At 42.0% G+C, this 24132-nt stretch overlaps 1 protein-coding gene across 1 annotated transcript in view; it reads left to right on the forward strand.

Moving 5' to 3' along the window:
• Nucleotides 1–23685, forward strand: part of ATRN (attractin) — a 156771-nt gene extending 133086 nt beyond the window's left edge. Inside the window, exons 27-29 of the mRNA XM_056344292.1 lie at nucleotides 3494–3601; nucleotides 17357–17471; nucleotides 18535–23685. Coding sequence (XP_056200267.1) covers nucleotides 3494–3601; nucleotides 17357–17471; nucleotides 18535–18659 — 348 coding nt within the window. The 3' untranslated portion in view covers nucleotides 18660–23685. The remainder of the gene's footprint in view (nucleotides 1–3493; nucleotides 3602–17356; nucleotides 17472–18534) is intronic.
• The last annotated feature ends 447 nt before the right edge of the window (nucleotides 23686–24132 follow it).

Genomic DNA, 24132 nt, shown 5'->3' on the forward strand with positions numbered 1-24132 from the left:
ATGTAAAAACTTGAGTTCGTTATAAGCTCTAGATAGCTCTTGTGTTTAGCTTTTTTTAAAGCCATTCTTTATAAAGAGCAAATAAAATCCAAAACATGTAGCATTCTTCTGGAAAAATCAGCATCCTTACATGGCTGAAAATATCTGAGCCCCATCCGGAAAGCTGCCATAGCCCTGTGCTCATAAAAGAGGCTCTGCAGGGGGCAATTGCCGAGATGGATGGCAGCGGGATGGTTATACAGAGGCTGGTGACTGCTTTATTATTGTGAATAAAATGTTCGGGCTTTTCTTGTCAGAAAACACAGCATAGGTTATATTAGTCAATTAACCTGGTAACCTGAATAGCTGTTTTTCTTTTGCGTGAGAGCCTGTGCTAGTGCATGAAAAGGGTTTCCTCAATTCCTCTGGCAGTTTTTCTCCCATCAGTAACACACTATTCATTTTGGATTATCCATTCCTCATACATGTATGAATTTAAAGAATCAAGGGTATGAAACACTGCATCTCTGCGCCGTTCGCTTCTGGATCTGCACCTGCAGTCCTGAGCCAGCTTGGCTGATCTTTTTCTCTTCCACTGTAGACTGCTGAGTTTGTTTGTTGTCAGGTTCTCTTAGTGTCTGGTTGCACCAAAACCTTCAGGCATTGTTTCAAAACTTCCCATTCTGTGATTGCTGTAACTTTTGGGGTTTTTTGGATGGAGTTTTTCTACTGATAGTGAGGGAAAAATAATAAAAGAAAATCAATGCAAATGAAAGTTGTGCAGATTCTCATAGTTTGTGGTTACTTAAATATTAAAGGCCAGTGGTGTGTTCCTGTACACGCTTTTTGATGTGTTTTTATTGTAAGCCTGTCAAATGTTTTGCCTTTAAAATCCTCTTCAGACCAAAGTGATTTAAAATATTCCCAGGTTGTCCTATTAGTTGTGTGATCTACAAACCAAAGGTTTGCTTTGAAAGAGTTTTGAGGTTCGTTATATTAAATCTCAGCAAGCCAATCATTAGGAATGAGGGTAAGCCAGGTTCTGGTGTATCGTGATGTTAACTGCTGCTGATTTCTAATGCCATGCTCAACGTCTTGGCTAGGGAAATGCCACAATTTCTCCCTTGCAACGTAATAAAGCCTTTTAATTAAAAATTTGACACACCAAACAAATATTGAAGGATAGATACGCACACAGGTTAAACATGCACAGTGCATGCCTTGGGGGAAGGAGTGACATTCTGGTCACAGAACAATTATTTCTCAAATTTATTCTTAATTTGGGGGCGCGGGTTTTGTAATGTGACTTGTGCTACGGCAGAAACTGGTGTTAGGGAAAGGATGCTTCCTTGGGCATTTGCTGCTTTGGTTGCCATGGACCTTTGGTTTTACCTGGTTTGGCCACTGTGACAGCTTTGGGACAGCCCCGAAAGCGATGGCTTTCCATGGCCAGTTCAGAAAAAGAAGACAATAACATCGCTGTCAGCATTGCTTTTCCCACTGCTTGCGTTATCACACATCTCTGCCTTCGCAGCGCCGCTTGGGGTTTTATTTCTTGAAGCTACTATTGACTTCAGTAGGAGTCATGTTGCCAAATTGCACATTTTCTTTAGCAAACTCAACTTCCTTCAAAGAGCTAATAGCTTTTCGTTCGTAAGTCTTTTGGACATCTTCATCAGGACAGCTTGTTCTTTGATTTTATAGCCACTAAACAAAGCGCTTTATGATAGCTGAAGGGGACAATTGCAGGAACAACCACCCAGCAATCTGTTTCACACTTGCTTTAGTCTGCAATCTGCTGGTGTGCTTTAAATATTCGAAAACTCCTTGTGTTCTTTTACCCAAGTATGAGTTACGAACAAGTTTGTTTGCAAATGCTTAGTGCAGCTCCATTTGTGTGAATTCATCGCAGTTTTAGCTTTGTGACAGTATCTACAATCTGCTTTGAAATGCCCTTTTTTGCTTCCCCCCCCCCTTCCTTTTACCCCCCGCCCCCTTCCTTTTATGGCCATGAAATTGTATATTTTTAAAATGAACTGAGAATCATAGAGGCTTATAGACATGCCCCCCCAGCTTGGTTGCACTAACTTCATCATGCCTTCCTGCCACCTCGCCTGAGCCCCAGGCCTACAGAGAGTCTTCCAGTTTTCCGCACAAAAAATCCCAAGCACCAAACCAAAAGCTGGCATGGCAAAGAAAAGACCACAGCAGGTTTACAAGTTCAAGAAAATGGTGATTTAATTATTTTGTCTGAACGAGTTGCATGGTGGATAGCAGCATCTTCCTTTCGCCTGTGTGCTTTGTCCCTTCTGCTGTGCTGGACGAGGGCTATTTTGGGGCATGAGGCATTTTGTGGCATTTAGCACTTTTTCAGTGCTTTAAATGATCTGTTAGTGCTCAGAGCATCAAATTGCCTAGAATTAATGGAGAAATGGTAATGGCAGGTGGTGATGGTGGAAAGTAGAGAGGGCATTTCGTGGTGCCCCAATCTAGCTTAAAAATAGGGTATAACTGCAATTGCTGCAGCGAGGTAGTAATGGTAAACATGTAAAGCTGTGCACAACAAGTGGGTTTTTAGGCAGTTGCTGCATTTAAGGATAAGGCTGCTGGTTTTTTATACACTGTACAAAGTATATGCCTCTTCCCTTACTAAATACAGGCACCGAGTCACATCAGACCCATTGCTTCTGGGAATTAGGGTTATGACTTCTGCATCCACTTACAGATTGTGTAGGTTGCCATCAGTATTAGAGATTAGCTGCCAAAGCCAAAAAGAAGCGTGTCCACAGCTCAGCTAAAATTGAAATGCTGTTTCCAGCCCAGCTATATAAGAAGTGCCTTTTTTGTGTGTCAAAAAAAAGGGAGCTGCATCGTAATGCTTAAAATTGCTTAAGAGTACAATAAAAAGATGTCTTGCGTTATGAAGGCTTGCAGAGATTTACCCTGGAAAAGGTTTTCTATTTTAATAAAACATATTGCAACAAGGACACGCTTGCTGTTTGATACATTTGCTGCATTCAGAAAGGAAGCAAACAATAAAAAACGATGATTATTCACTAGACGCCTGACAGCATTTTGCTAGTGCTTTTATAAAAAATAGCAAATTCTTCCTGACAGTAGTTACAAACTGCTGCTAGTTTGATTTTAAAATGGTTCCCACAAATCCCTATGGAGTCCTGTCATGCCCCAGACAGGTGATGACAACCAACTAGGGTATCACAGCTTAAAAAGTAACTAACTTCTTTATGGAGGCTTAAGCAGATGCATCTTCCCTCAGAAATGAGGCAGGCTAAGACTGTGCGTGTAGCTTTACTTGCAATAACCTGTTAAGTTGCAATAATGTGAATATTTACAATTATCTATCTGTACCCCTAAGCCTGTTAAAACACCAGGAGGCTATTTTTCCATAGCGATTGGTATCGCTTCGTATTGGGTGAAACCTCCCAGATGCGTGGTTTTTTCATCTTTGTGTTGGAACAATATGATAATAATAATTTTCTGTTTATTAAATTAGCAACTACTCCGTGAGATGCAACAGATGGCAAGTCGCCCCTTCGCCTCCATCAACGTTGCCTTAGAAACAGATGAAGAGCCGCCAGATCTCATTGGGGGAAGCATAAAGGTGAGAGATGGTGCTTCAGGATGGTCCTCACCACAATTAATCATGAATGCTTGTTTTAAACTTTGGTTAAAACAATAATTCCAAATCCTCTATTTGTTATATACCTGCAAGAAACTGTAAATCCAGGAGGACCAACAAATACCATTTTCATGTGCTTGTATCCCTGTAGGTATGCAATTACAACTTTTGGGCTGCGTTAGATAAAAGTTACACTATTTGTAGAGTGTGAGATTTTGTTTGCCTTGTTAGTTTTTATGCCTTGCAATAGAGAAGAATGCAGCTTTACACAGTAGAACATTTGGTTAGAAATAGCTATAGGTGCTGCAAATAGAAACTATTCTTCTGTGATAACTCAAAGGAAACAGAAATATAATCATGTTTGTGTACTGTAATAGCGTTAACCCATTTCTGATGATAAATATGTTCAAATATACCTTGTGATGCGCAAATAGGTGTGTGGAGGAATCATTGTCTTGTACCAGGCTGGCATGTTCTGAGGCGCAATGCATTATATTTTTAGGAAAAGTATATTTTAGAAGAGACTAATGAGTTAAAAGATATTTTTGATGTGATGCTCTGACTAGCAGACTTGTATACAATGGGAAAACATTAAGGGCTTGAGAACACTAATGATTTTTTTTTTCCAGTCTAAGGTAGCTCTCTCGTTTAATTTATATAGACTTCATTTTTTTGGAAGTCATCCACATTAGTCCAGGCACTAGGTTTCTCACTTTCTATTACTGTGGCAAGAGAGCAAGTTCGGCTTTTCAATAAAAAAATGTGTGTGTTTTAATTATTGTAAAGCACATGAAAACAACCTGACCCAAGAACTTCTGTTTGCTGAGTAATAATATTTAAGTCTTGGCCTTAGTATTAGAAAATGCCACAATTAACGTTGACTTGTATAGGTTTAGCTTTCCTTTATTTATGTGTGAATATAGTCTTTCATGGCAAGTTGTAGTACTTTTTCCAGCTGATTGGTGTCCTGCACTGTGTTCTGGATGGACACTATGTAGAAAAAGCTTTTCAACATGTTTTCTTAGTTTCATTATTTGTTCTGGTTATTTTACCATGTTCCTTCCAAGCATTTAGTCACAAGCTTGAATGATTCCTATGATCACCCCATATCTGAATGCTTCCTGAATGAATTATTACCTTTCTCTGAAGTGAGGGATTATTGTCCTTGTTTTGTAGAGATGAAGCTTGGAGCGTAGTGAAAATAAAGGAAAATTTGCAAAGGTACTCAGTAATTTGGGGTAATTGACTGATGGGGCAGCTAAGCTGACCTGTCTCTGGGGCCTCTCCTTGGAGGCTGTGAGTGGTTCTGCTCCCTGCTGACTTTCATTTGACTCCAGATCAGTCAGTTTTTCTAAGTTTTTATCATTTCTCTACTTCTGTTAGAAGGATGGTAGGCACTGGAAGTCATTAGCCACTAATAGCTCACCAAGACTTTGAAATACATGCTTGTGAAATTGGATTGTCACTCAGCAAATTAGAATGAGCCTATTTTTCATTGCCTCATTGAAGGTGGTGTGGGATGTGTGTGGATGTGCCCGTCGGGCTGGAGGCAGGCTTGTGAGGCTGTTGCCTGGCTGCAGATGCTTTTGGGTTGCAGTCTGCCTGGTCTGGGGGCACTTCTCTGCCCCTCTTTGCATTTTCTGAAAATGAGCTAACTAGAAGCACCTCTTCTGTAGGATCAGGCCAGACCAAAGCTGTCCCGAACTTTTTGATCTCTCTGACAAGTTTGTCTGCACTCAAGGACTACAGAGAAGACAATAAACTTTGGATCTCTTACATTCTGATTAGTGTGTTATCCCTCCTTCTGTTCAGCTGGCAGTGCTTTTGCCTTTTTCATTTGGGCGTTGTTGTTTGATTTCTCCTCCGCACTGTTCTGCTTCATGTTTTCTTCTCAGTTTCTTCTTTGTTTATAGGAATCTTCTCTTTTGAAGTGATTCTACAGACAGGATTTCATCTTTCTCTCACTCGCAACTAAGCTTCCTTGCTTTCCCGTGCCTGCTGTCATCTTCCCTATCTCACTTGTCTGACCTTCTTGGGTTACTCAAGAACGGATGGAGAAGCCAGTTTGAAGCATAATAAATAAGACTGTGGACAGATGTCCTGGTTTAGACCCAGAAATTGTTACCAACTGCTAATTGCCCTCTGTGCCGATAACTCACAAATGTTTCTTAATCAACTTCAGGCATAAATGAGATGGTCCAATTCAGGCAAATGGTGCAAACCTTGTACCATAACCTGAAGCCAAGTAGGGAGCATGGACAGTTGTGCCAGCAGGCAGCTTCATCTGCTGGAAGATCTGGGTGCAGAATGAGGATGCTTTTCCATTACAAGGAAACTTACTAAATTTGGGGAGGTGTTATATAGGGTTTTTTATCATCTTAGAGAGTTTGGATGGGGAATATAAAAGTATGCACAAAAGTCTGGAGTGTTTCAGCAAAGTTGAAATCACATGGAGAAGAGACGAGGTTCAAGAAGCTCGTGGGTTGTGAGCAACTTGGGGAATGACACTTCTGAGATGGTCTGGCCTGTTGGATGTCACATATAAATGAATTCAAATAGAAATGAGGAAGCAGTCTCTGTTTGTGGGGATCGGCTTCGGGTTTTCCCCTCATCCCTTTTGCACCTGCTTGGGAAAAAAAGCTCCTAGCAGGAGGGAGCTGCAGAAGGACAGGCTGGGACAATACAGAATCGTAGAACTGCATTTTTCTTTGTGTTTTGTATGTTCCTTAGTTATTAGCCAAGAAAGTGAAACATTGTGGTGATGTTGGACTGTAACCCATTCTCCAGTTACTCTGTCATTCACTGTGTCAAAATTTGAAAGCCTTCGTTTTAATGTAAGAAATCCAGACTAGCGTTATCATAAATGCATTGGTGTTTTTCCTTCCCCATGTGAATCAAAGCTTTTGGTTAATAATGAGTTTATTTGCGGGGTTACAAAGGAGAAGTGGAAAATGGGACGTCTTGTCTGCAAGAGATTAATTTTCTTTTCCATTGTGCGTAGCCAGTTGGCACCCAGTGTCAAGCTAGTTCCATCCTAAGCTAATGCTTTCCAGCTGGACAGTATTAGAACCGTGTTTTCAATTAGTATTTTTCCTGGGGTACTTAGAAGTAATAGAAAGTGATTTACCTGCAGGGAAACTATTCATATTACAGTCTGCAGCTAGGCAACACGTAACTAGCTGCTTTGGTTTATTTCGCACTCAACAAATACGTACTCGATTGCAAATCTACCACAAAATTTGCTTAGTTATTACAAAATCCATTGGCTTTTCTCTGCAGCTTTTTTGTGCATTCAGAGGTGCTGTGTATTGCAGATTTTTTCTAAGAGTATTTAACATCCCTGAGTATTTGGGACTCGTCCAAGTGTCTGAACTGGTATAGCTGTAACTCAGGCTTTTTTAAGTCTTGTTATCTAATTAATCTTAAGTCCTGTAGTCCTCTGCAGCCATTTTTAGAAGAAACTTTCCTGCAAGAATTAGAAAAGTTTGTAATTGTGACATTGATTTCCAGCTGTTTTGAAGGTGGTAAGGGCATGAAGTTAACGCTTGTAAATTCTTGGGAAAAACACATGCACAGCATAGCAAGCAAATGCTTAGCTTGAGCAAAACACCTACAGGTTCAACAAGAAAATTGTTGCATTAGAAAAAAATTATCCTTAAGTTGGAAAAAAATTGTCTTGGAAGCTTTTAGAGGATTTGAAAAACACTCTTGTAAAACAGAGCATTTGCCTGGTAGAGCAGGTTCGTAGAGTAACTTTTGCTGTGTTGTGTTTAGGGATCCAATGTGCGAAGCCAGCACTAAGAAGTGATTATTTTTGCATCTGTGATCGACAGGCTGTCGGTCAAAATCCTTGCGAAGTTCATTCTGTATCTTCATGCCGACGTGCACTTAATTCTGCTGTGTTAGGCTTCTGAGGGCAAAACAGCTTCGCTGCAAATCCTTAATCAGACGTCAGCTCACCAAGCTGGCTGATTCCTTAAAAATAGCAGAAAAAAATGATGGAAAATAGCATCTTACTTTAGTAATTAGTTCGCTTTGTTATGGAAGAAAGTTCTGTTGAGTGGTTTAAAGACTGCCAGAAGATCCCATCTGTTCAAGAAGTAAGTACAGACATGAAGTGGTGGGCTGACTGAGGAATGGGCAAGGGATACCACAGATTTATATTTTCAGTCTACATGTATTTTGCATCTGAGTTGTGCCCTTGTTAAATTCCTTTTACACTGTAATGAAGTTACAACCATCAGTAAGGAGTAGAAGAATGAGTAGTCCTGTGCTACAGGGCAGTGGGTTTGGGGAAGCTGCAGGGGTACCAGTGCAGCGAGGAGTGGTTTGAAATGAAACATTGTCCGGCTCCAGCAACTTCATCTTAATTTTTGCATGTACCCCTATGTTGGGCTGTTCCATTCAATGAGAGAAGTTCAATGAAGAACAACTAAGGGCCAAGGAATTGATGGGGTTTACATCTCTGATCCTATTCTGGTTGTCAGCCTTGATGACTCACTTCCCCCCTTACTTCATATGTTACTGACCTGCTATTAGTCCCTCAAATTTGCTGGGGGACCAGCTTCTGTGACCCCCTTCCAGCCCACCTCATTTACAATGAGCCAGATTAGCGTAAGCGCAGTGAGCACGAAGTCTCCTACGTGCCACCGAGCTGAGACTGGGGGTCCTCATGCAAGCAGGCAGTTTTGGAAGGATGGCAGGCTTGAGCTGTGATATATGAAAGTATTCTTAAATAGAAGTGGCCAGGCTATCGATATGCATTGGAGGGGGACAGAGCAGGTTAGGGTTTTTAAAGATATAAATAAGCTGAAAGGAAGAGTCATTCATTATCCTCAGAAGGATAACGGCTGGAAGAAAAGGATGAAATTGAGAGTGGAAAACATAAACTGAATAATCTTAATCTGATGTGGTAGTTGCTGGGGATGGTTGACACGCAGCCTTCGAGGCCGGAAAGGCTGGTTTTATTTCGCCTGACTTGTCTAAGGCAGGCTGCTCGGGCTTGTTAGCTTACCTTTTGAAATGCAATGTAATTTCTAAAGTACTATTTCTGGGGTTTCTAGCATCTGCTGGTTCTAGGAGCTTTTCCTTGCATTAACGCTAAGGTGTTCAAAGCATGTCAATGTGTAGCTGTCTCCTTGTCTTTAGCAAAAGCACTTCCACTCATTAGACTCATTAGGTCAGTGCATGCAAGCGGGTGGCAGGAGCCCTCCCGTTGCATCAGGGTGACGAGGGACGCACAACAAGAACCGACATCCCAGCTTGTACTTCATATTTGGTGTTAATTCTTCTTATGCTGGCCCACTTTCTAATTCACGGAGAAGTGGATGATCCCTTTTGAAGGAGCGCCGTGCTAGATGGAGTTGCCAGTGGTAAGATGGGAGTGTTAGCTGGGCGGCTGAGGTGTGTAAAACAGATTAGCTGCACTAGAATGGCATGTAGCCTGGCTGCAATCCGTACTGCCAAAACAACAACGGGAGTACCTGATAAAACCTTCACCTAATGAATTATTTCCAGTTAACTAGTGCCGGGTATCTTGTTTTGGTTTCTCTTGCAAAATTAGCGGGGGCAACTTTTGCTGCTTCCATAATATAATATGGAATATAAATACTTGGAAGGGAGCTATCGTGAGATCAACAGGGACATCTGTTAAGCCTGCCTTGTATTTAGGGACTGTTTGGCTGATAATTGAGATTTAACTAGTTTTAGATTTGAAGACTGGAAATTTTTCAGCAGGATGGACCCTGATTTTAGCTGATAATGAGGAATTTGCTGGAGGGAGAGGAAGGAGCATGAAGCTTCCCACAGAAGAGGGTTTTTCTAAGCTCTTTTTTCCCTCTAGTGCAAACAAGTGTCTCTTCTGATTGAAGTACTAATAACACCAGCAGCTTCTCAAAAAACATTATTGGGGATCTATTTGCATTGCTTTATGCCAAGTAGTTGTTTTGTGTCTTGTGTTTGCAGTCTTCATTCGTCTGATTTCATTGGGGTTTTTTCCTTATACTTTTTAATGTGCAAAAACCAGCCAAGTGGTTGAAAAAAGGCAGAAAAATCTTGCCTCTTCACCCGTACAAAATCAAAATAAATATCCACTGTTGGCTGTATATATTTTGCCCAGATTTGCTACCCATGGCCTCGTCCATCCCGTCCCCTCCCCGGGGCATCAGCAGGGAATTGAAAAAGAAAGACGAGTGTTGGCTTACATGAATGGCAATGCTCAAAGCTGTGACATGAGATTTTGTCATTTCAGGGTGACTGCTTTTGAAATACAAACTTGCCCAGTGAAATCCTTTCCTTCACCAAGAGCTCATGTCTGTGTTTTGCTGGATTAACAGTGTGCATTTTCAAAGAGAAAGCAGTTGTTAAATGTAGTGGGAGAAAACTCTTGTCCCCTGTGGAGGTCGGTTTGCTTATATGCTCCCATTTATTGGTAACTTAGGATGTTCAGACCTGTATTTTCAATTTCAGACTGTTAGCATTCATCTAAGGGTTTGAAGATGATTTTTATTTAGCTCCTCACATGCAGGAACCCAAGTGTTGGGGCTGAGTTGCGAGCAATTCATTGCCTAGCCCCTGTGTTGCTTCCAAGGTAGAAATCGGGACAAGGTAAATGTAAATTTTTAATCTAGACTCATTTACTGCAAATTATTGCTGGAAATTCATTCATCTCTATCTTGGAGGACATACATATTACCCTGACAATTTGATTTTAAAAACTTAATACTCTATTTTTTCATAGAAAATTGCTTGTAACTTATTTTACAAATGTTCACTCAGCTTTTAATGGCACAATTTAAAAACTTGCAAATGGAATTTGACCCTTTTTCTACAGAGTGAAATCATATGAAGAAGTGGAATCAAATAATAAAGTTGAACTGTTTCAGTGATGTTCCTCTTCTCTTCCCCCACCATAAGACTTTTCTTTTATTTTAATTTCCTTACTGGAAATTGAAAACCATGTAAGAGTTATTTGATCAAACCATAGAAATATGCTTTCTTGTTAAGGAAAAAAAATTCTCTACAGTATTTTTTTAAATAAATTCTGAAAAACAATATGCTGGCAGTGTATTATAGAACCTAAATAAAATTGATGCTGTGTTTTTTAAATTACACAGAATATTTATTGTTCTAGCCATTAGTTTTATGTGACATATTATTAACCTTTTGAATTTGTCAGATATAAACAGCGTAAATAGAAATAATGAGATGAAATAAAAAAGAAATGTTTAGGTTGAACATCACGCAATTCAACTTGATTGCGGAAAGCATTTGGCTGTGAAATTGTCTCCCAAGGGAACTGGTGGTGCACTCCACACCTGGGTCACCTAGAAATAGCCTGGAAAAAGTCCTGGAAAATGCCTTGTTTGTGTAAAAAAAAAAAAAAAAAAAAAAAAAAAAAATCCTGCTGGAGAAGCTGGACTAATTAGATGACCTAATAGGTCTCTTGCTGCATTTAACTTCCATAATTGTTCAAGGTTTACGCATATTAAGTACATATCAAAACTCATAAACAACTGAAATTGCTTGGCTTTTTGTGCTGGTTTTAGCCAGTAAAGTCATCTGTGGAAAACAGCTGAGAACAGATTTTGCTGCCTCCAGGAACAATGCGGTTGTGTCACTGCTTAGTAAAATACCATTAACTTTATATTTGCATCCAGAAAGGGGTGGTCATTGTTTCCAAGTGCTGCCTAACACAAAGCATGTGAGAGCACTTCCCGGTTAAAAGCCAGATGCTGCAGGTGCACCTTCCTGACAGCGCATGCTGCCCAGCAAAGCGTGTTTCCATCCGTGCGCCAGGCTGACAGGTCTTTGTTGTTTTTTCTGTCTCTGTTTGACATTTGTACTATCCTCATTGCTAGTTGTTGGGGTTTCTTCCTGCTGTTTTCCATTGATCGTAACTTTGCTGGTGTGGAGGAGCAGACAAAGTCCATTGCTGGAGAAAGATTCAGGCTATTTGTGGCCGGCCGGGCAAGGGAGGGGGCTCTGCCCCTCTGCCCTGCTCTGGTGAGACCCCCCTGCAGCGCTGCCTCCAGCTCGGGGGTCCTCAGCACAGGAGAGATGCGGAGCTGTTGGAGCGGGGCCAGAGGGGACCACGGGGATGGTCAGAGGCTGGAGCAGCTCTGCTGTGGGGACAGGCTGGGAGAGTTGGGGGGGTTCAGCCTGGAGAAGGGAAGGCTCCAGGGGGACCTTAGAGCAGCCTCCCAGTGCCTGAAGGGGGGTTCTAAGAAAGATGGGGACAAACTTTTTACTATAGCCTGTTGTGATAGGACAAGGGGTAAGGGTTTTAAACTGAAAGATACATTTAGATTAGGTATAAAGAATATTTTTCTTACAATGAGAGTGGTGAGACACTGGCACAGGCTGCCCAGAGAGGTGGGAGATGCCCCATCCTGGAAACATTCAAGGCCAGGCTGGACGGGGCTCTGAGCAACCTGATCTGGTTGCAGATGTCCCTGCCCCTGGCAGGGGGTTGGACTAGATGGCCTTTAAAGGTGCCTTCCAGCCCATACTATGAGTCTATGATCAGTTGCATGAAGTTGTCACTCCAGTGCACTCACAGTATTTCTGTGAGGACAAAGAGTAGCTGCAGGGCAGGGTGCCTGGCCGGTAGACCAGCTACAGTTGTCTGTTCATAGCACAGATAGAACCCAGGCAGCACAGCATCCCCTTTGCTGACCACCATCCTAGTTGCAGCCAGAAGGGAGATAGTCTCCTGGCTACACGTTTCTTTACTGCTGCCGTGGTGCAGGCATGCTCTGTGTTCTGTCAAAGGTACGGCTCCTTTCTGATGGGCTGTTGGATGGCAGTTTGGCTCATATGCGGGTTGACCCAGTCCACTGAAGGTGAGATCTTCTTACCCCATGAGCTGTGGTCTTTGTGCACCCACTCCAGCAGCTGGGCTCCGCACTCCCCTCTGCCCCTCTCCAGGTGTAGGGCTCTGCTGTTCAGGCACCGATCAAAGCAGTCATCACGTGCCAAGCGGCTGAGGGATGCACCTTATTTGCATAGATTTGAATAATGTCTACTTTATTGTGCCATTAAGCCTTCAATAAAAAGGAATTGCCTCTATAATTCAACAGTGGGTTTATCAAAACACTGTAAATGGAAGTCTCTGGCAGAGGCTGGTTTTAACCATCTGATGAAAGGTGTTACAAAGTTTGGAGATCTGCGTATTCTATATTTATTTTTTTTTAGGGACCATTAAAAGCCACCTGTCAAACTGAAGCACAAGCATTTATAATGACCTGATCTCTGGTTTCCAAGTCCACTCCTAACCTTCTTACAGAAAAGCAGCTTGGATCTGCATCAAGAGCATTCAGAAACCACACGGGAGGCAGACATGCCGCAGAGGTGGGAAAGGAGAGGAGATACGAGCACTTCTTAGGTCTCCCCACAGAAGTTCAGCTTGACAAAGCCAACCAGCTTCTCCTTGGCTGCTTTGTGCTATGGCAGCACCTACATAGGTCATGTCTAAACACTAGCAGGCTCACAGCAAGATCAGCTGTGGGCAAGAGCTGGAATTAAGATAGTTGTTAAGTTGGCAGTCGAGTTATTCCATGTGTTTTCCTCCCTGTCTGCAGAATACAGTCCCTGGGCTCCACCGCTGGGTTGCTGTGTATCTCGCAGAGGGCACAGTATGCCCTTCACTCCCAGCTGACCTCTTGCTTGCATCAAATTCATCATTCCCGTCACTTGGCATGTGAGTCATTTCATCAGGCTGCGCTTTGTCTCTTGGCCTGGCGAGCACACACTTGGAGATGAAATGCAGTATGAGTCACAGTTCAAAAAGCAGGTGCCTGAACTGGTGCTGTCAAAAATAAATTTGCAGGACTTGATTCTTTATGCTGGTTTTTGCTGTTATTAACTGCAGCTTGTCTCAGGAAAATGGCTGGTCTTGATGGACAATAAACCATTTTTTCCTCTTTTAGATTTGAGATTGAGATTAGCTGCAGCAAGATGATCTCGTGCTTAATTCCTTCCAAATTAGTTTGCAACTGCCTGACAGATTTTGGATGCATCAGTATAGAAAATATACTTCCTTGCTTTGCATGGTTAATAGAAACAAAGTTCCCCCTGCGGTAACATATTACCAATTTTTTACTAATACTTAGCTTTTCAGAGCAGGTTGGCAAGGGAAGGAAGGAGGCTCAGAGGTATTTCCTCTTCCCCCAACTATCTGTAGTATATCAAACAGACTAAAAAATACTGCAGCATGAGGGTCAGACTCATCCCTGTGAAATAACACTGAATTTTAGGTATCGGCATGGCCGGGGTCTGCTGCTGCTCATTAGGGGACAGTGCTGGCTGCCTGTCTGGGGCTTTTTCAGTGCCAGTGACACCTGTGTAGGAGCTGCTTATGGTTCAGAGTGGGATCAGGAGAGCAAAGAGGAGGAAGGGGTGTGTGACTCTGAGAAACAAAATAAAAAACCCATGGAAAGGGAAAGATCGTGCCCACAGGGACTTGTAATGGGAGTTCCTGCTGTATGCTCGGGGTTTGTTAGTTGGAAGGGGCAGAGGAGGAGAAAGGGTCCTGCTTGGGGCCAAGAGATGAGCTAAATTATCCTCAAAAGTCCCTTCAGCTCTGTGACTGAGAATTGTATTATGAATAACTTCTATCCTTTACCATTTTATGATGTGCAGGAGAATCAGAGTGGTTTTGATACCATTCCAGGGGCCTGAAACACCTCTCAGGTCACCTGTGGTCTAGAACAGCAGCCAAGGTGCAGAGAGGGACTGTTGGGAGAGCTGGAGAAAGAATTGTTCCTTCAGAGAAGGAATTCAGAGTGTTGCTCTTTCAGATGAGCCAAATGAAGGCTGAGATGTATAATAAGGTAAAGCCCAGGGAGAGGGTTAAGGCACAAAAAAACATCAGATGGATGAATAAATTCAGTTGGGAAAGAATTGAGGTTAAAAAGAAAGTTTCTGGTGTTGGAGCGGTGAGATCCGGGAGCAGGGAGCCTCTGGAGAGGTCACACAGATGTTATGGCACAGGCTGAAAGTGTAAATACTTTTAAAGCAGAGCATTGCACTTTTATGTGCAGCCACCTGCATTAGTGAAGGGCTGGATTCGGTGACCGTGAGAAGTATTTTCCAGCCTCCTGTTTCTGCATATTGGCTGGAGGATGATGAGTGTGCTTCTGAGCATCCCCATGACATTACAAAGCATGCTGGAGTAGAGTTGCACTGAACAGTTTATGCTGGGGAAGGAACAGAGCTGCAGAAGCATTTGGATTAGAATCAGAGAATGATTTGGGTTGGAAGGGACCTTTGAAGGCCATCTAGTCCAACCCCCTGCCATGGACAGGGGCATCTGCAACCAAATCAGGTTGCTCAGAGCTCCATCCAACCTGACCTTGAATGTTTCCAGAGGTGGGGTGCCTACCACCTCTCTGGGCAACCTGTGCCAGGGTTTCACAACCCTCATTAATAAAACATTTCTTCCTTATATCTAGTCTGAATCTGCCCTCCTTTAGTCCTTACCCCTTGTCCTATCACAACAGGCCCTACTAAAATGTTTGTCCCCATCTTTTATAGAACCCCCTTTCAGGCGCTGGGAGGCTCCTCTAAGGTCTCCCCGCAGCCTTCTCCTCTGCAGGCTGAACCCCCCCAACTCTCCCAGCCTGTCTTCCTATGAGATGTGCCTCAGCCCTCTGATCATCTTCATGGCCATTAATTCAGTAGGTGTTAAAAGCAAATACATTAAAAAGATATTAGAAACGATAATCTCTTCTTGGCTTGTTCAGTTGCTCCTTCATCCTTCTCTTCCCCCCGCTACTACTTCTCCCCTTGGTCTTTGCCGCTCACTCTGCTCAACACCGTGGATGAGTGTGAGTGCTTCTGTAACACCCAAGCACCGTGCTCCAGCCTCTGGGATTCACCAGGACTGTACTATTAACAGCGGAATAAGTAAGGTACTTGGCTGTCTCCAAGAAGAAATAAACTTTGTGCTTGGTGCATGCTCCCACTCACAAGGCAGAAGTCCGTGGGCTGTATTTCTGCAGTTGCCTTTTTTGTGCTCTCTCCATTACCTCTGGTAATTGAGTTGCCTGTGGGATATAGCACCAGGGTATGCTTGGTTGCTTTGTGGGAAAAGCATTATTTTGAGTTTGATCCCTTTTTTGGGGGTGGGGAGAAAATGAAGAAATCTGCAGTCATAAAGCAGGCAGACGGCAGCTTACGTTGTTACAGAATACGTATTTATCTACCTTGCACAGACTAACAAATTGTTGTTGCAATCATTACAGTAAATATGAGATATGAAAACAGTTTTAAGTTTCATTTTGCTTGCTGTCATCTCTTTTTTTCTTTCTTATTGAGCAGCAGTTATTTTATAGCATTGTTTGACTCCTGTTCGTGTTTTTTCAGTCTTGCATTGTATTGAGTTTCTGGTGAACGTTTAAGCACAGTAGTACAATTTTATGCCTAATGGAAAAAGCAATAATTATTTCATTAATACCAGGGTTGAATGTGTCCATTACTAAGCAAGAAATCAGAAAGCATGGAGTGTATCAGGTAAAACAGTGTTTCTCAGCATTTTTTGCTTATGTGGATCAAAAGAAGGGTCTCTCTTGTACCTGTACTCGTGGGTGTAGACTTGTATCCTCATCCCACTGTTGTGCCATCCCACAGTAACGCTGACCGCAATTTACTGTGTATGTTATCAGGGCCTGGCTCAGGTGAGAACATATTTTCATTTCTGGGCTCTGCTGTCACATTTTGTCTTTCTAATGGCATGTTGAAATTAGCTGTTGATCATTCAAATAAAATCTTTACAATAGTACAGTAGGAGGGTGATGTTCAAAGACACTGAGGGTCAGCTAGGGATCTAGTCTCCTGCTCCTCTAGGTGGGAGAAAGCTAGCTGCCCATTATATCTTCGTAGTTATCAATTCACATTTTATCTGCAAACTTTATTTCACATCCATGTTTGTAATGCAAGTGTGAAATATTCGTATTCAAAGTAAACAGGCTTCAGTAAAGCATGATAAGAGGAGTCCGTCTTAGGATACGACAGGTCACTGAAACGGAGAGCCAGGATCACAAACGGGTCCTCTGCTCTACTGAGTCCTCTGCTTTTCAGTTTAAAACTGGACATTACAATCCAGTAGACAGTTCCAAAGCACTTCCAGCTCCCAGAGCAACCACCTACCCAGGAGCATAGTCCAGAGTGGTCCAGAAGACCACTGGAAAATGAGCATGACCTCTTGGGAAAGAACAGAAATGAAAGACCAAATTGGGGGAACAGAGCCTAAAGCAAACACCAGTAAAATGGAGAGTGGTTTGAGGTAAATGTTCTTTATCATGTTAATGTATACGGTCCTGTGGAGGTGTTCCGTGGAGTTAAACCCTGGAAATAGAAGTTGAATGGCCAAATTGCAGTAGTCAGACATGCTGACAGGTTCAAAGGAAAAAAAAAAACCGAACCTCAGTCCTGTTGTTTAGCATAAGCTGCTCCTTTGTTACTGAATTTAGGGAGAAATACAAACCTTGTGCAGTGCTTGACTTTTTACTAGCTAGTTTTTTATTAAGTAAATGTGTTTTTTGTGATGACTAGGGTTTTGATTGTTACTGACATTGGGTTTAGCTTTGCTAGCTACGTACTGGAAATTTGCCAAGTGTAGAAACATGGTTCATGCCCTGAAGCTTGTACAATCTGAAAAAGACGACGCTGGGGGAAGAGGGAGGGTGTAACACACTGTATAACATTTGTTTTCTTCTCTTCCTTCCCTTGCTGCAGACTGTACCAAAGCCAATAGCGCTGGAGCCCTGCTTTGGAAACAAAGCAGCTGTTCTCTCTGTATTTGTGAGGTTGCCTCGAGGACTTGGGGGTATACCACCACCAGGACAGTCAGGTGAGGAGTCTCGTTGCCTCTTCTGACTTGCTATTAACTCTGTGCTCGTTCCCCAGCTTTACAGATTCACCTTACAGTCTCAGACTTGATCCCGCAGTAATTGCTGTACCCACACCCCAGCTGAGGATGTGCTCAGGTTATTTTAAGTTAGCTTGGGCCCTCCTAGCTTCCCACCTGAGGCTGGATTCAATTTCTTAGGTCACTTGATGGATGAACATTTGATATTTGGATTACACTTCAGTTTATGGCTGGGGAAGAAGGGGATCTGGTAGAGAGAGTTTTGCAGTAGTTACTTACAAAGTAACTTACCTCCTAGCCTATTCCCCTTCATTCCCAGCTCCATTTGTAGAGAGACATCAAGTCCTTTCAGAGCATCCATGCCCTCCTCTTAGCAGCTCTGGACAAATAAGTTTTTTCCAGCCAGCTTAAGGTTTCCTTCTTCTCGTTCCCTTCACACTTCAACACGGTGTCAGGGCACCGAGACCTCATCTCCTGGGCAGTTTGTGATTTAACAGGGGTTTCTCCAGTGCCCGGTGAGCATGGTGAAGAGAGGATTTTAGAAGAATATTTGCTGGGTTTGAGATGGGATGGTTTGGTTACAAGCTGCATTGAGCTAAATACCAGATGGGCCAGTGGTGGTTTGTCTGGGGATCCACTGCAAGGAGGTTGCAGAGATGGTGGATGCCCAGGTGGTGCAGGGAAACCTCCGTGCACATGTGCTTTCAGGGTTTGTTCTAGCACATCTGCTGGTGCAGCAAAAGACACCTCCCTTCAATGTTACAGGTTTCACATCCGTTAATACCCACGCTTCTTATTGCCAGCTTTTTCTGCTGCAGTTGCTTTCAATAAAACATGCAGTATTTAAAAGCTTATTTCAGAATAGCCGCTAGAGTTTAATCTCTTAAGCCAAAATGCTTTTTTAGTTTTCTTTTTTTCTTTTTTTTTTTTTTTTTTTTTTTTTAAGTAGAACTCGGAAAATGATATTCATTTTGTGGCTTGGAGGGTTTTTCTCAGCCGTGGCAGAAGGATTTGTTTCTGTGACTGTTTTGTTTTGTTGCCTCAGGTCTTGCAGTGGCCAGTGCACTGGTGGACATTTCACAACAGATGCCAATTGCCTACAAAGAGAAATCGGGTGCAATACGAAATCGGAAACAGCAGCCCCCTGCACAGCCAGGAACCTGTATTTGATGCATGGACATCAGAAACTGTATACGGTTTTAAACAAAACAGAAAAGTAATACCTAGGAGGAGGAGGAGAAAGATTTCCAAGTTGTGTCACAAGAGACTAGAAGCACTCAGAAAAACACAGCTTCCTTGAATCCAACTTTTTCTCCCATCTACGTGATAGTTGGCTTTATTTGACAACTGCTCCACTTAAGTTTTACTGACACGTGGCTTCCGATTGCTCCTTTGTTTTCTTCAAGTTTAAAGTAAAATAATTTTATTGCAGGTCCAGTAACATCCGATCGTCACCATTCATGGTCAGTGTAAATAGAACAGTAGTCCAATATGAATGACACTCAGGTTTATACATGGAAAGTGCTTTGTAGTTCATGTATTTATCAAACTGTACAAAAAGAAAAAGATGCAGTGTTTACAGGTGTCAGCTCTCAACACATAAACACTACTATTAATCTTCAAAGCATCTTCATCCTTTGTTTTCATTTAATATTCTATTCCCTCATTATTTCAGTGGGACTCTCTTCCAGATACAGCATTTTTGTAGTCATCATGGTCCAGAACATCAGGAATGCAAAAGCTGGGATGGTTTAAAGGTTGATGTCGCGTGTTGCTCAGACCGCATGCAATACCTGGAGAAGCTGAATGTGGCTTTTGAAGGACTCAGTGTTTACATAGTCTTAAACTGCTTGGAGTACACCACACACAAGTGCCTAGACTTGAACAGATCTAGGGAGTGAGGAGACTGCTGCACACGTTGCTTTTTAACATAATTGTATTCCTTTTAAATATACATATACACACACGTATATATAGTCACCCAAGGCAATCTGTGTTCTTTGTAATATATCATGTGCAGTCAGGGGAAAATGGCATTTTCCTGACCAACAAACTGCTCAACCAGATGGAAATATCTGGAGGGAAAGTAAAGTTTCAGTATCTCATCAGAAAACTCCTGGTTTCACCAGCGCTTTTAATAGAAGCATTTTGTGTTCCAGGTCAGATACGTTATGTTTCTTCTGATTTTTCTCTTCTCGTTTGGCCCCTTTCTCTCCCCCTTCCCTCCTGGCTTTCTTCTGGATGAGAGCTGAGCTGTGCTGGGGCTCAGAGGCATCACTCCTCAGCAGTAGGATTTGCTCCATCTCCTTACAGGGTACAAAAAGCAACACTTCAGGTGCCAGATCATTTGAGGATGAAGTAAAAAACGAACTTTAAATAAAAAGCAAGCAGGGCAGCTTTTTTTGGCCACAGGTTTGAGTTCTACGTGATCAGTTACTGGTATTTCCTGTTGTGGTTGAACTCTCATAGGTGTTGAAGAAGGTGGCTTGTTGGTGAAAGGAAGGGACATGGGAACAGCAGAGAGAAGGCTCAGCTTTTGGAGGATGTATCAAACCATCTAAAGTGCTCTGATTAGTTGGGCTTATGTTTTGAGGTTCAAGGTTGAACTTAGCCCATCAGTCCATGCATGCTAGTGCCCCGTGTCTCCCGTGGTTCTGGACTGTGGTGCGGCGCTGGCGCCATGCGAAGTTGTGGTGTTGAAGCTGGTAGGAAGGTGTTCCATGAAGGTGCCAAATGAGGCGTGTAATTGTTGCCTAATCCCAGTCAGCGCGGGTTCATTCAGGTCACTGAGTCGCTGGTTTCTGATGAGGACGTCTAGTGCTCATGAAAACGGGGAAGTACCAGATCAAGGGCAGTGAAGGAAAGTGCTCTTGACTCATCTGGCCAGGTAGCACCCTTCGCCAAAACGAAACCCAAGTAACTGCGTCTGGTTTTGTGCGTGTTTTGGTGATCGATCACATATCAGCCACTCATTTTGGTTGTGTTGGGGGTTTTTGTTTGGGTTTTTTTTTTTTCTTTTTTAACCATGTATTTTGAAGAAGCTTTTCAGAGCATGGTGGGATCGCAATAAAGATGTGCATTGCTGTACGTGTCCAGAGAGCAGTGATGGGGGACAGCCTGCCGGTTTAAAGACCGTGGTGGATTATAATGTTGATTTAACGTGTCATTTAACAAATACAACAGGACTGCAGAAAAAATACTGTGGAAAACAATGCATTTTTGAGATAGAGATATATATATATATACACACACACACGTGTGTGTGTGTGTGTGTGTGTGTGTGTATATATATATATGAAAAATGCATCTGTTTCTGAACTAGAAGTTTAAATGCCCTCTGGGGAAAAGAAATTATGGGAGGGAAAGGGGTGAGCTTTGTCTTTTAGAATGAAGTGGGTTAGGCAATTTAAGTTTTAACTGATGCACAGATTACCTCAGACAGATTCATCTCCTGAAAATACTTTCTAACTTCCTGTGTGTATAGGGCTAACCTAAACTAGAGAAATAATACTGGACTAAGATCCCTCCCCCGTTATTACTTCACATGTTTTCAGTCATGGTGCACATCCTCAGCGTTGAGAGATGTCATCATCTTGCTTCTCCAACACTTCTTTGGGAGGAGAACTGCCAGCCCAGTTTGAGAAGGCTCTTGTGCTTAAGTCTCCATATTCAGGACAGCACTTAAGCAGGTGCTTAAAGTTGTTGCTTAGGTTTTCCTGAACAGAAACAGCTTTCAGAACAGTAGGCCTGGAGGGGTGATACATTTTTACATTAACAAAAAGGCATAAATGTGTTTTTTGGGGTTGTTTTTTTCCCCGCCCCAGAGAGCTGAGTTGTCTGGTCTCAAAAGCTTACTTGGGAGTGTGCCCACAGGTGTAGCCACAAAGTTAGGTGTTGGGTATTGGAAAGACAAGCAAAAATGATCAAATTTTGAGGTTTAGCAGAACCAAAAAAATGTAAATAGAGGAACAAGACTTATTTATATAAATAAAATGAAACAGCTCCTTTAGGATGTAGCTCTGCTCTGCATCTTATCTCCATACTGATGAGGGAAAAAGATAAGTCTCATACATATCTCTGCTGCAAACAGTTTCATCCCAACGGAAAGGTAAAATAGAGATGAAGGTGGGAATGGATGGGGGAAAGAAGAGTTGCCGTGATTTATCACCAGGCCATTATCAGCAGTGAAGGATTTGGGGGTTTATTTCTTTTGGAGCTGGGGGGGAGGGGGGGGGAAAGAGCGACCTTATTTCATGGGAGAATCTGTAAATAAATTAAAAATAACACTGATTTTGCACTTGTACATAAACTATACAGTAGCGTGCAGAACATTGAAAGATTTAAAGTGTATATAAACCAGAAAAAATATTGAATGTATTTTTGATGCATTTTAAATGATGTATGAGTTTTGTCTTAATAACTTCTTCATATGATGAGTATTAGATAACTTTCCAGAGCTTTAAAGAAACATCAAATTATATTCGTGATATCTTGCAATATAAAGCAGGGAGGCATAACTTGACTTTTATGTATTCAAATGCATTTCACTTAAATGTATAAGCAACGTAAAATACGGCTCTTCCATTTGAAAGGGGAAAAAACCCAATGCTTGAAGACAAGTAATAAATGTACTTAAAGTAGTCGTTACCTGGAGGATTAAGTCAGCAGTTTAAGCCTCTACTATTAAGATTGTGCCAGTGATTTCCATTCAAAATCACTATTTTCAAGCGTTTATAACAGTCTGAAATTCAGCGTTCAAGGTCTCAACCCTCAGAACATTTTTATTCTTTGAGAGTAGCTTTTAAAAAAAAAGAGTTAATACTAAGTCAGAAGTGTTTTAGCCCTTTTATTCTGGAAAACAATGGTGCCATTGGATCTCCAGATAACATACTTCTTTTTCTGTCGCTGTTTTCCACTTTTTTTTAACCCAGCATTTTCACTGGACTGTTGTAGCATGAGTGACGGGAGACCCTGCTGTGGTATGGGTCAGTATGTTGGATGCAAGAAGATTTGTGCAACAGCTTTTGAGTTATTGCCACTCTCCCTGGGCTTAAAATGCACTGTATTTAAATTGCCAAAATAAAGCTATACATGATGGGGTAATGCCTGTGATTAGCATAAAGTCATAGCGTATAATGTACCAAAATTCGATGATATGGTACCATAAAAGCATGACAGCCTCTGTTGGCAGATGCACACTTCCTTAGGGGTAGTTTGTATACTAAATATTGCTCAGAAACATCACTTTCTCTGCAGTAAATGCTTACCAAAATACATAGTCACTGGGTTTATAGTATGGTTTTAAAATGGCAGCTCAGCTTGCTTGTCCCTAAATAAGCTGAAATGAGGTTTTGATGAAAGACCCTCACTCGAGAGGCTGAAATAAAACTTTAGGCGTTTCCCATAACCTGCTGAAAGTCCAGTGCCACAAAACCGAGGCTGATTCTCCCACCTTAACTGCTCCCCATGTTAGAAGCTGCCTTTTCTTTTCTGTGAGACCCTGAGTTAGGGACAGAGCAGCAGCTGCATCTCTGAGCCCGTAAAACCCCTCTCCCTGCAAATGGGGATTTGCCGGCACTGAGCTTGCGAGAAAGCCACGAGTGGACCCTGCGTGCCAGGAGCGACTTAAACTCATCCATCCAACTCACAGTAAGCTGCCGATGTCTCCTCTTTTCTTCTTTTCTTTTTATCTTTGTTTGGGAATACCGTAGGGGAAGGGGAGGGAGGGGGGTGGGTTTTCAGATCCTCCGGAGCTGAGCTGCAAGGGCAGGTTGGGAGAGGGAGTCGTGCGGGATTGCAGTGGGAAGGTGCATGCGCGAGCGCTGGGGTTTGGGAGCAAAAGGGAGTGGGGTAGGTGTGTGTTTCTCCGTTTTGGACGTGGTGGTGGCTGTTTGAGTCAAATTCATGCAGATTCTGTTGATAGCTGCTTAAATTAGAGGAGTTTCCCATGCTAGGAATACTACAATAAGGTGTATATGCTGTTTTTTTCTGCTTCTGCGTCAGGGCAGGTTTTGTTCAGTCTGTTATTTAGTTCTAACACTACACAGAGACTATTTTTGTGCGTCTTCCAGGTACTATAGGTCTTTAGACATTTCCTCTACATCTATCATTGATTCTACAAAACTCACCAGAAGAAAGAAAAAAAAAAAAATAATTGTGGAGGAGTGTAACATATGTCAGTCCATTATTTTATTTTTTTTAAAAAAAAAAAAGCAAAAAGAACATAAAAAGAGAGTTTTATATTACTCTGAAATTTGTGCACAAAAAGTGTTCTTTACGCTAAGATCCTTGAATTAATTGTAGTCTGGATTTTTTTTTTTTCTTCTGTAATTATTTACGATTATCTGTGTTCAGACTTGAGCTTAGTTTGTTAATATGTATAATTTAGCATTTATTGCATTCATATGTAAATACAAGCAAGTATTGTAAACTATTTCATTGCTGGGGATTGTGGGTGTTATACATACACACATTTAGGACTGCAGTTTTTGGTATAATTTTTTGTATTGTAAAATAACAGCTAATTTAAAGCAGGAACGAGAAAATTATTGGGAGGTCTGTGCATTTTAAATACAAATGTGAAGTACATGTACATAAACAAAAGTAAATAATGCAAATCTTTCCTCTGAAATAAAAAGTAGAT

The sequence above is a fragment of the Falco biarmicus genome, chromosome 1 (assembly GCF_023638135.1).
Source record: "Falco biarmicus isolate bFalBia1 chromosome 1, bFalBia1.pri, whole genome shotgun sequence".
NCBI classification, from domain to species: Eukaryota; Metazoa; Chordata; class Aves; order Falconiformes; family Falconidae; genus Falco; species Falco biarmicus.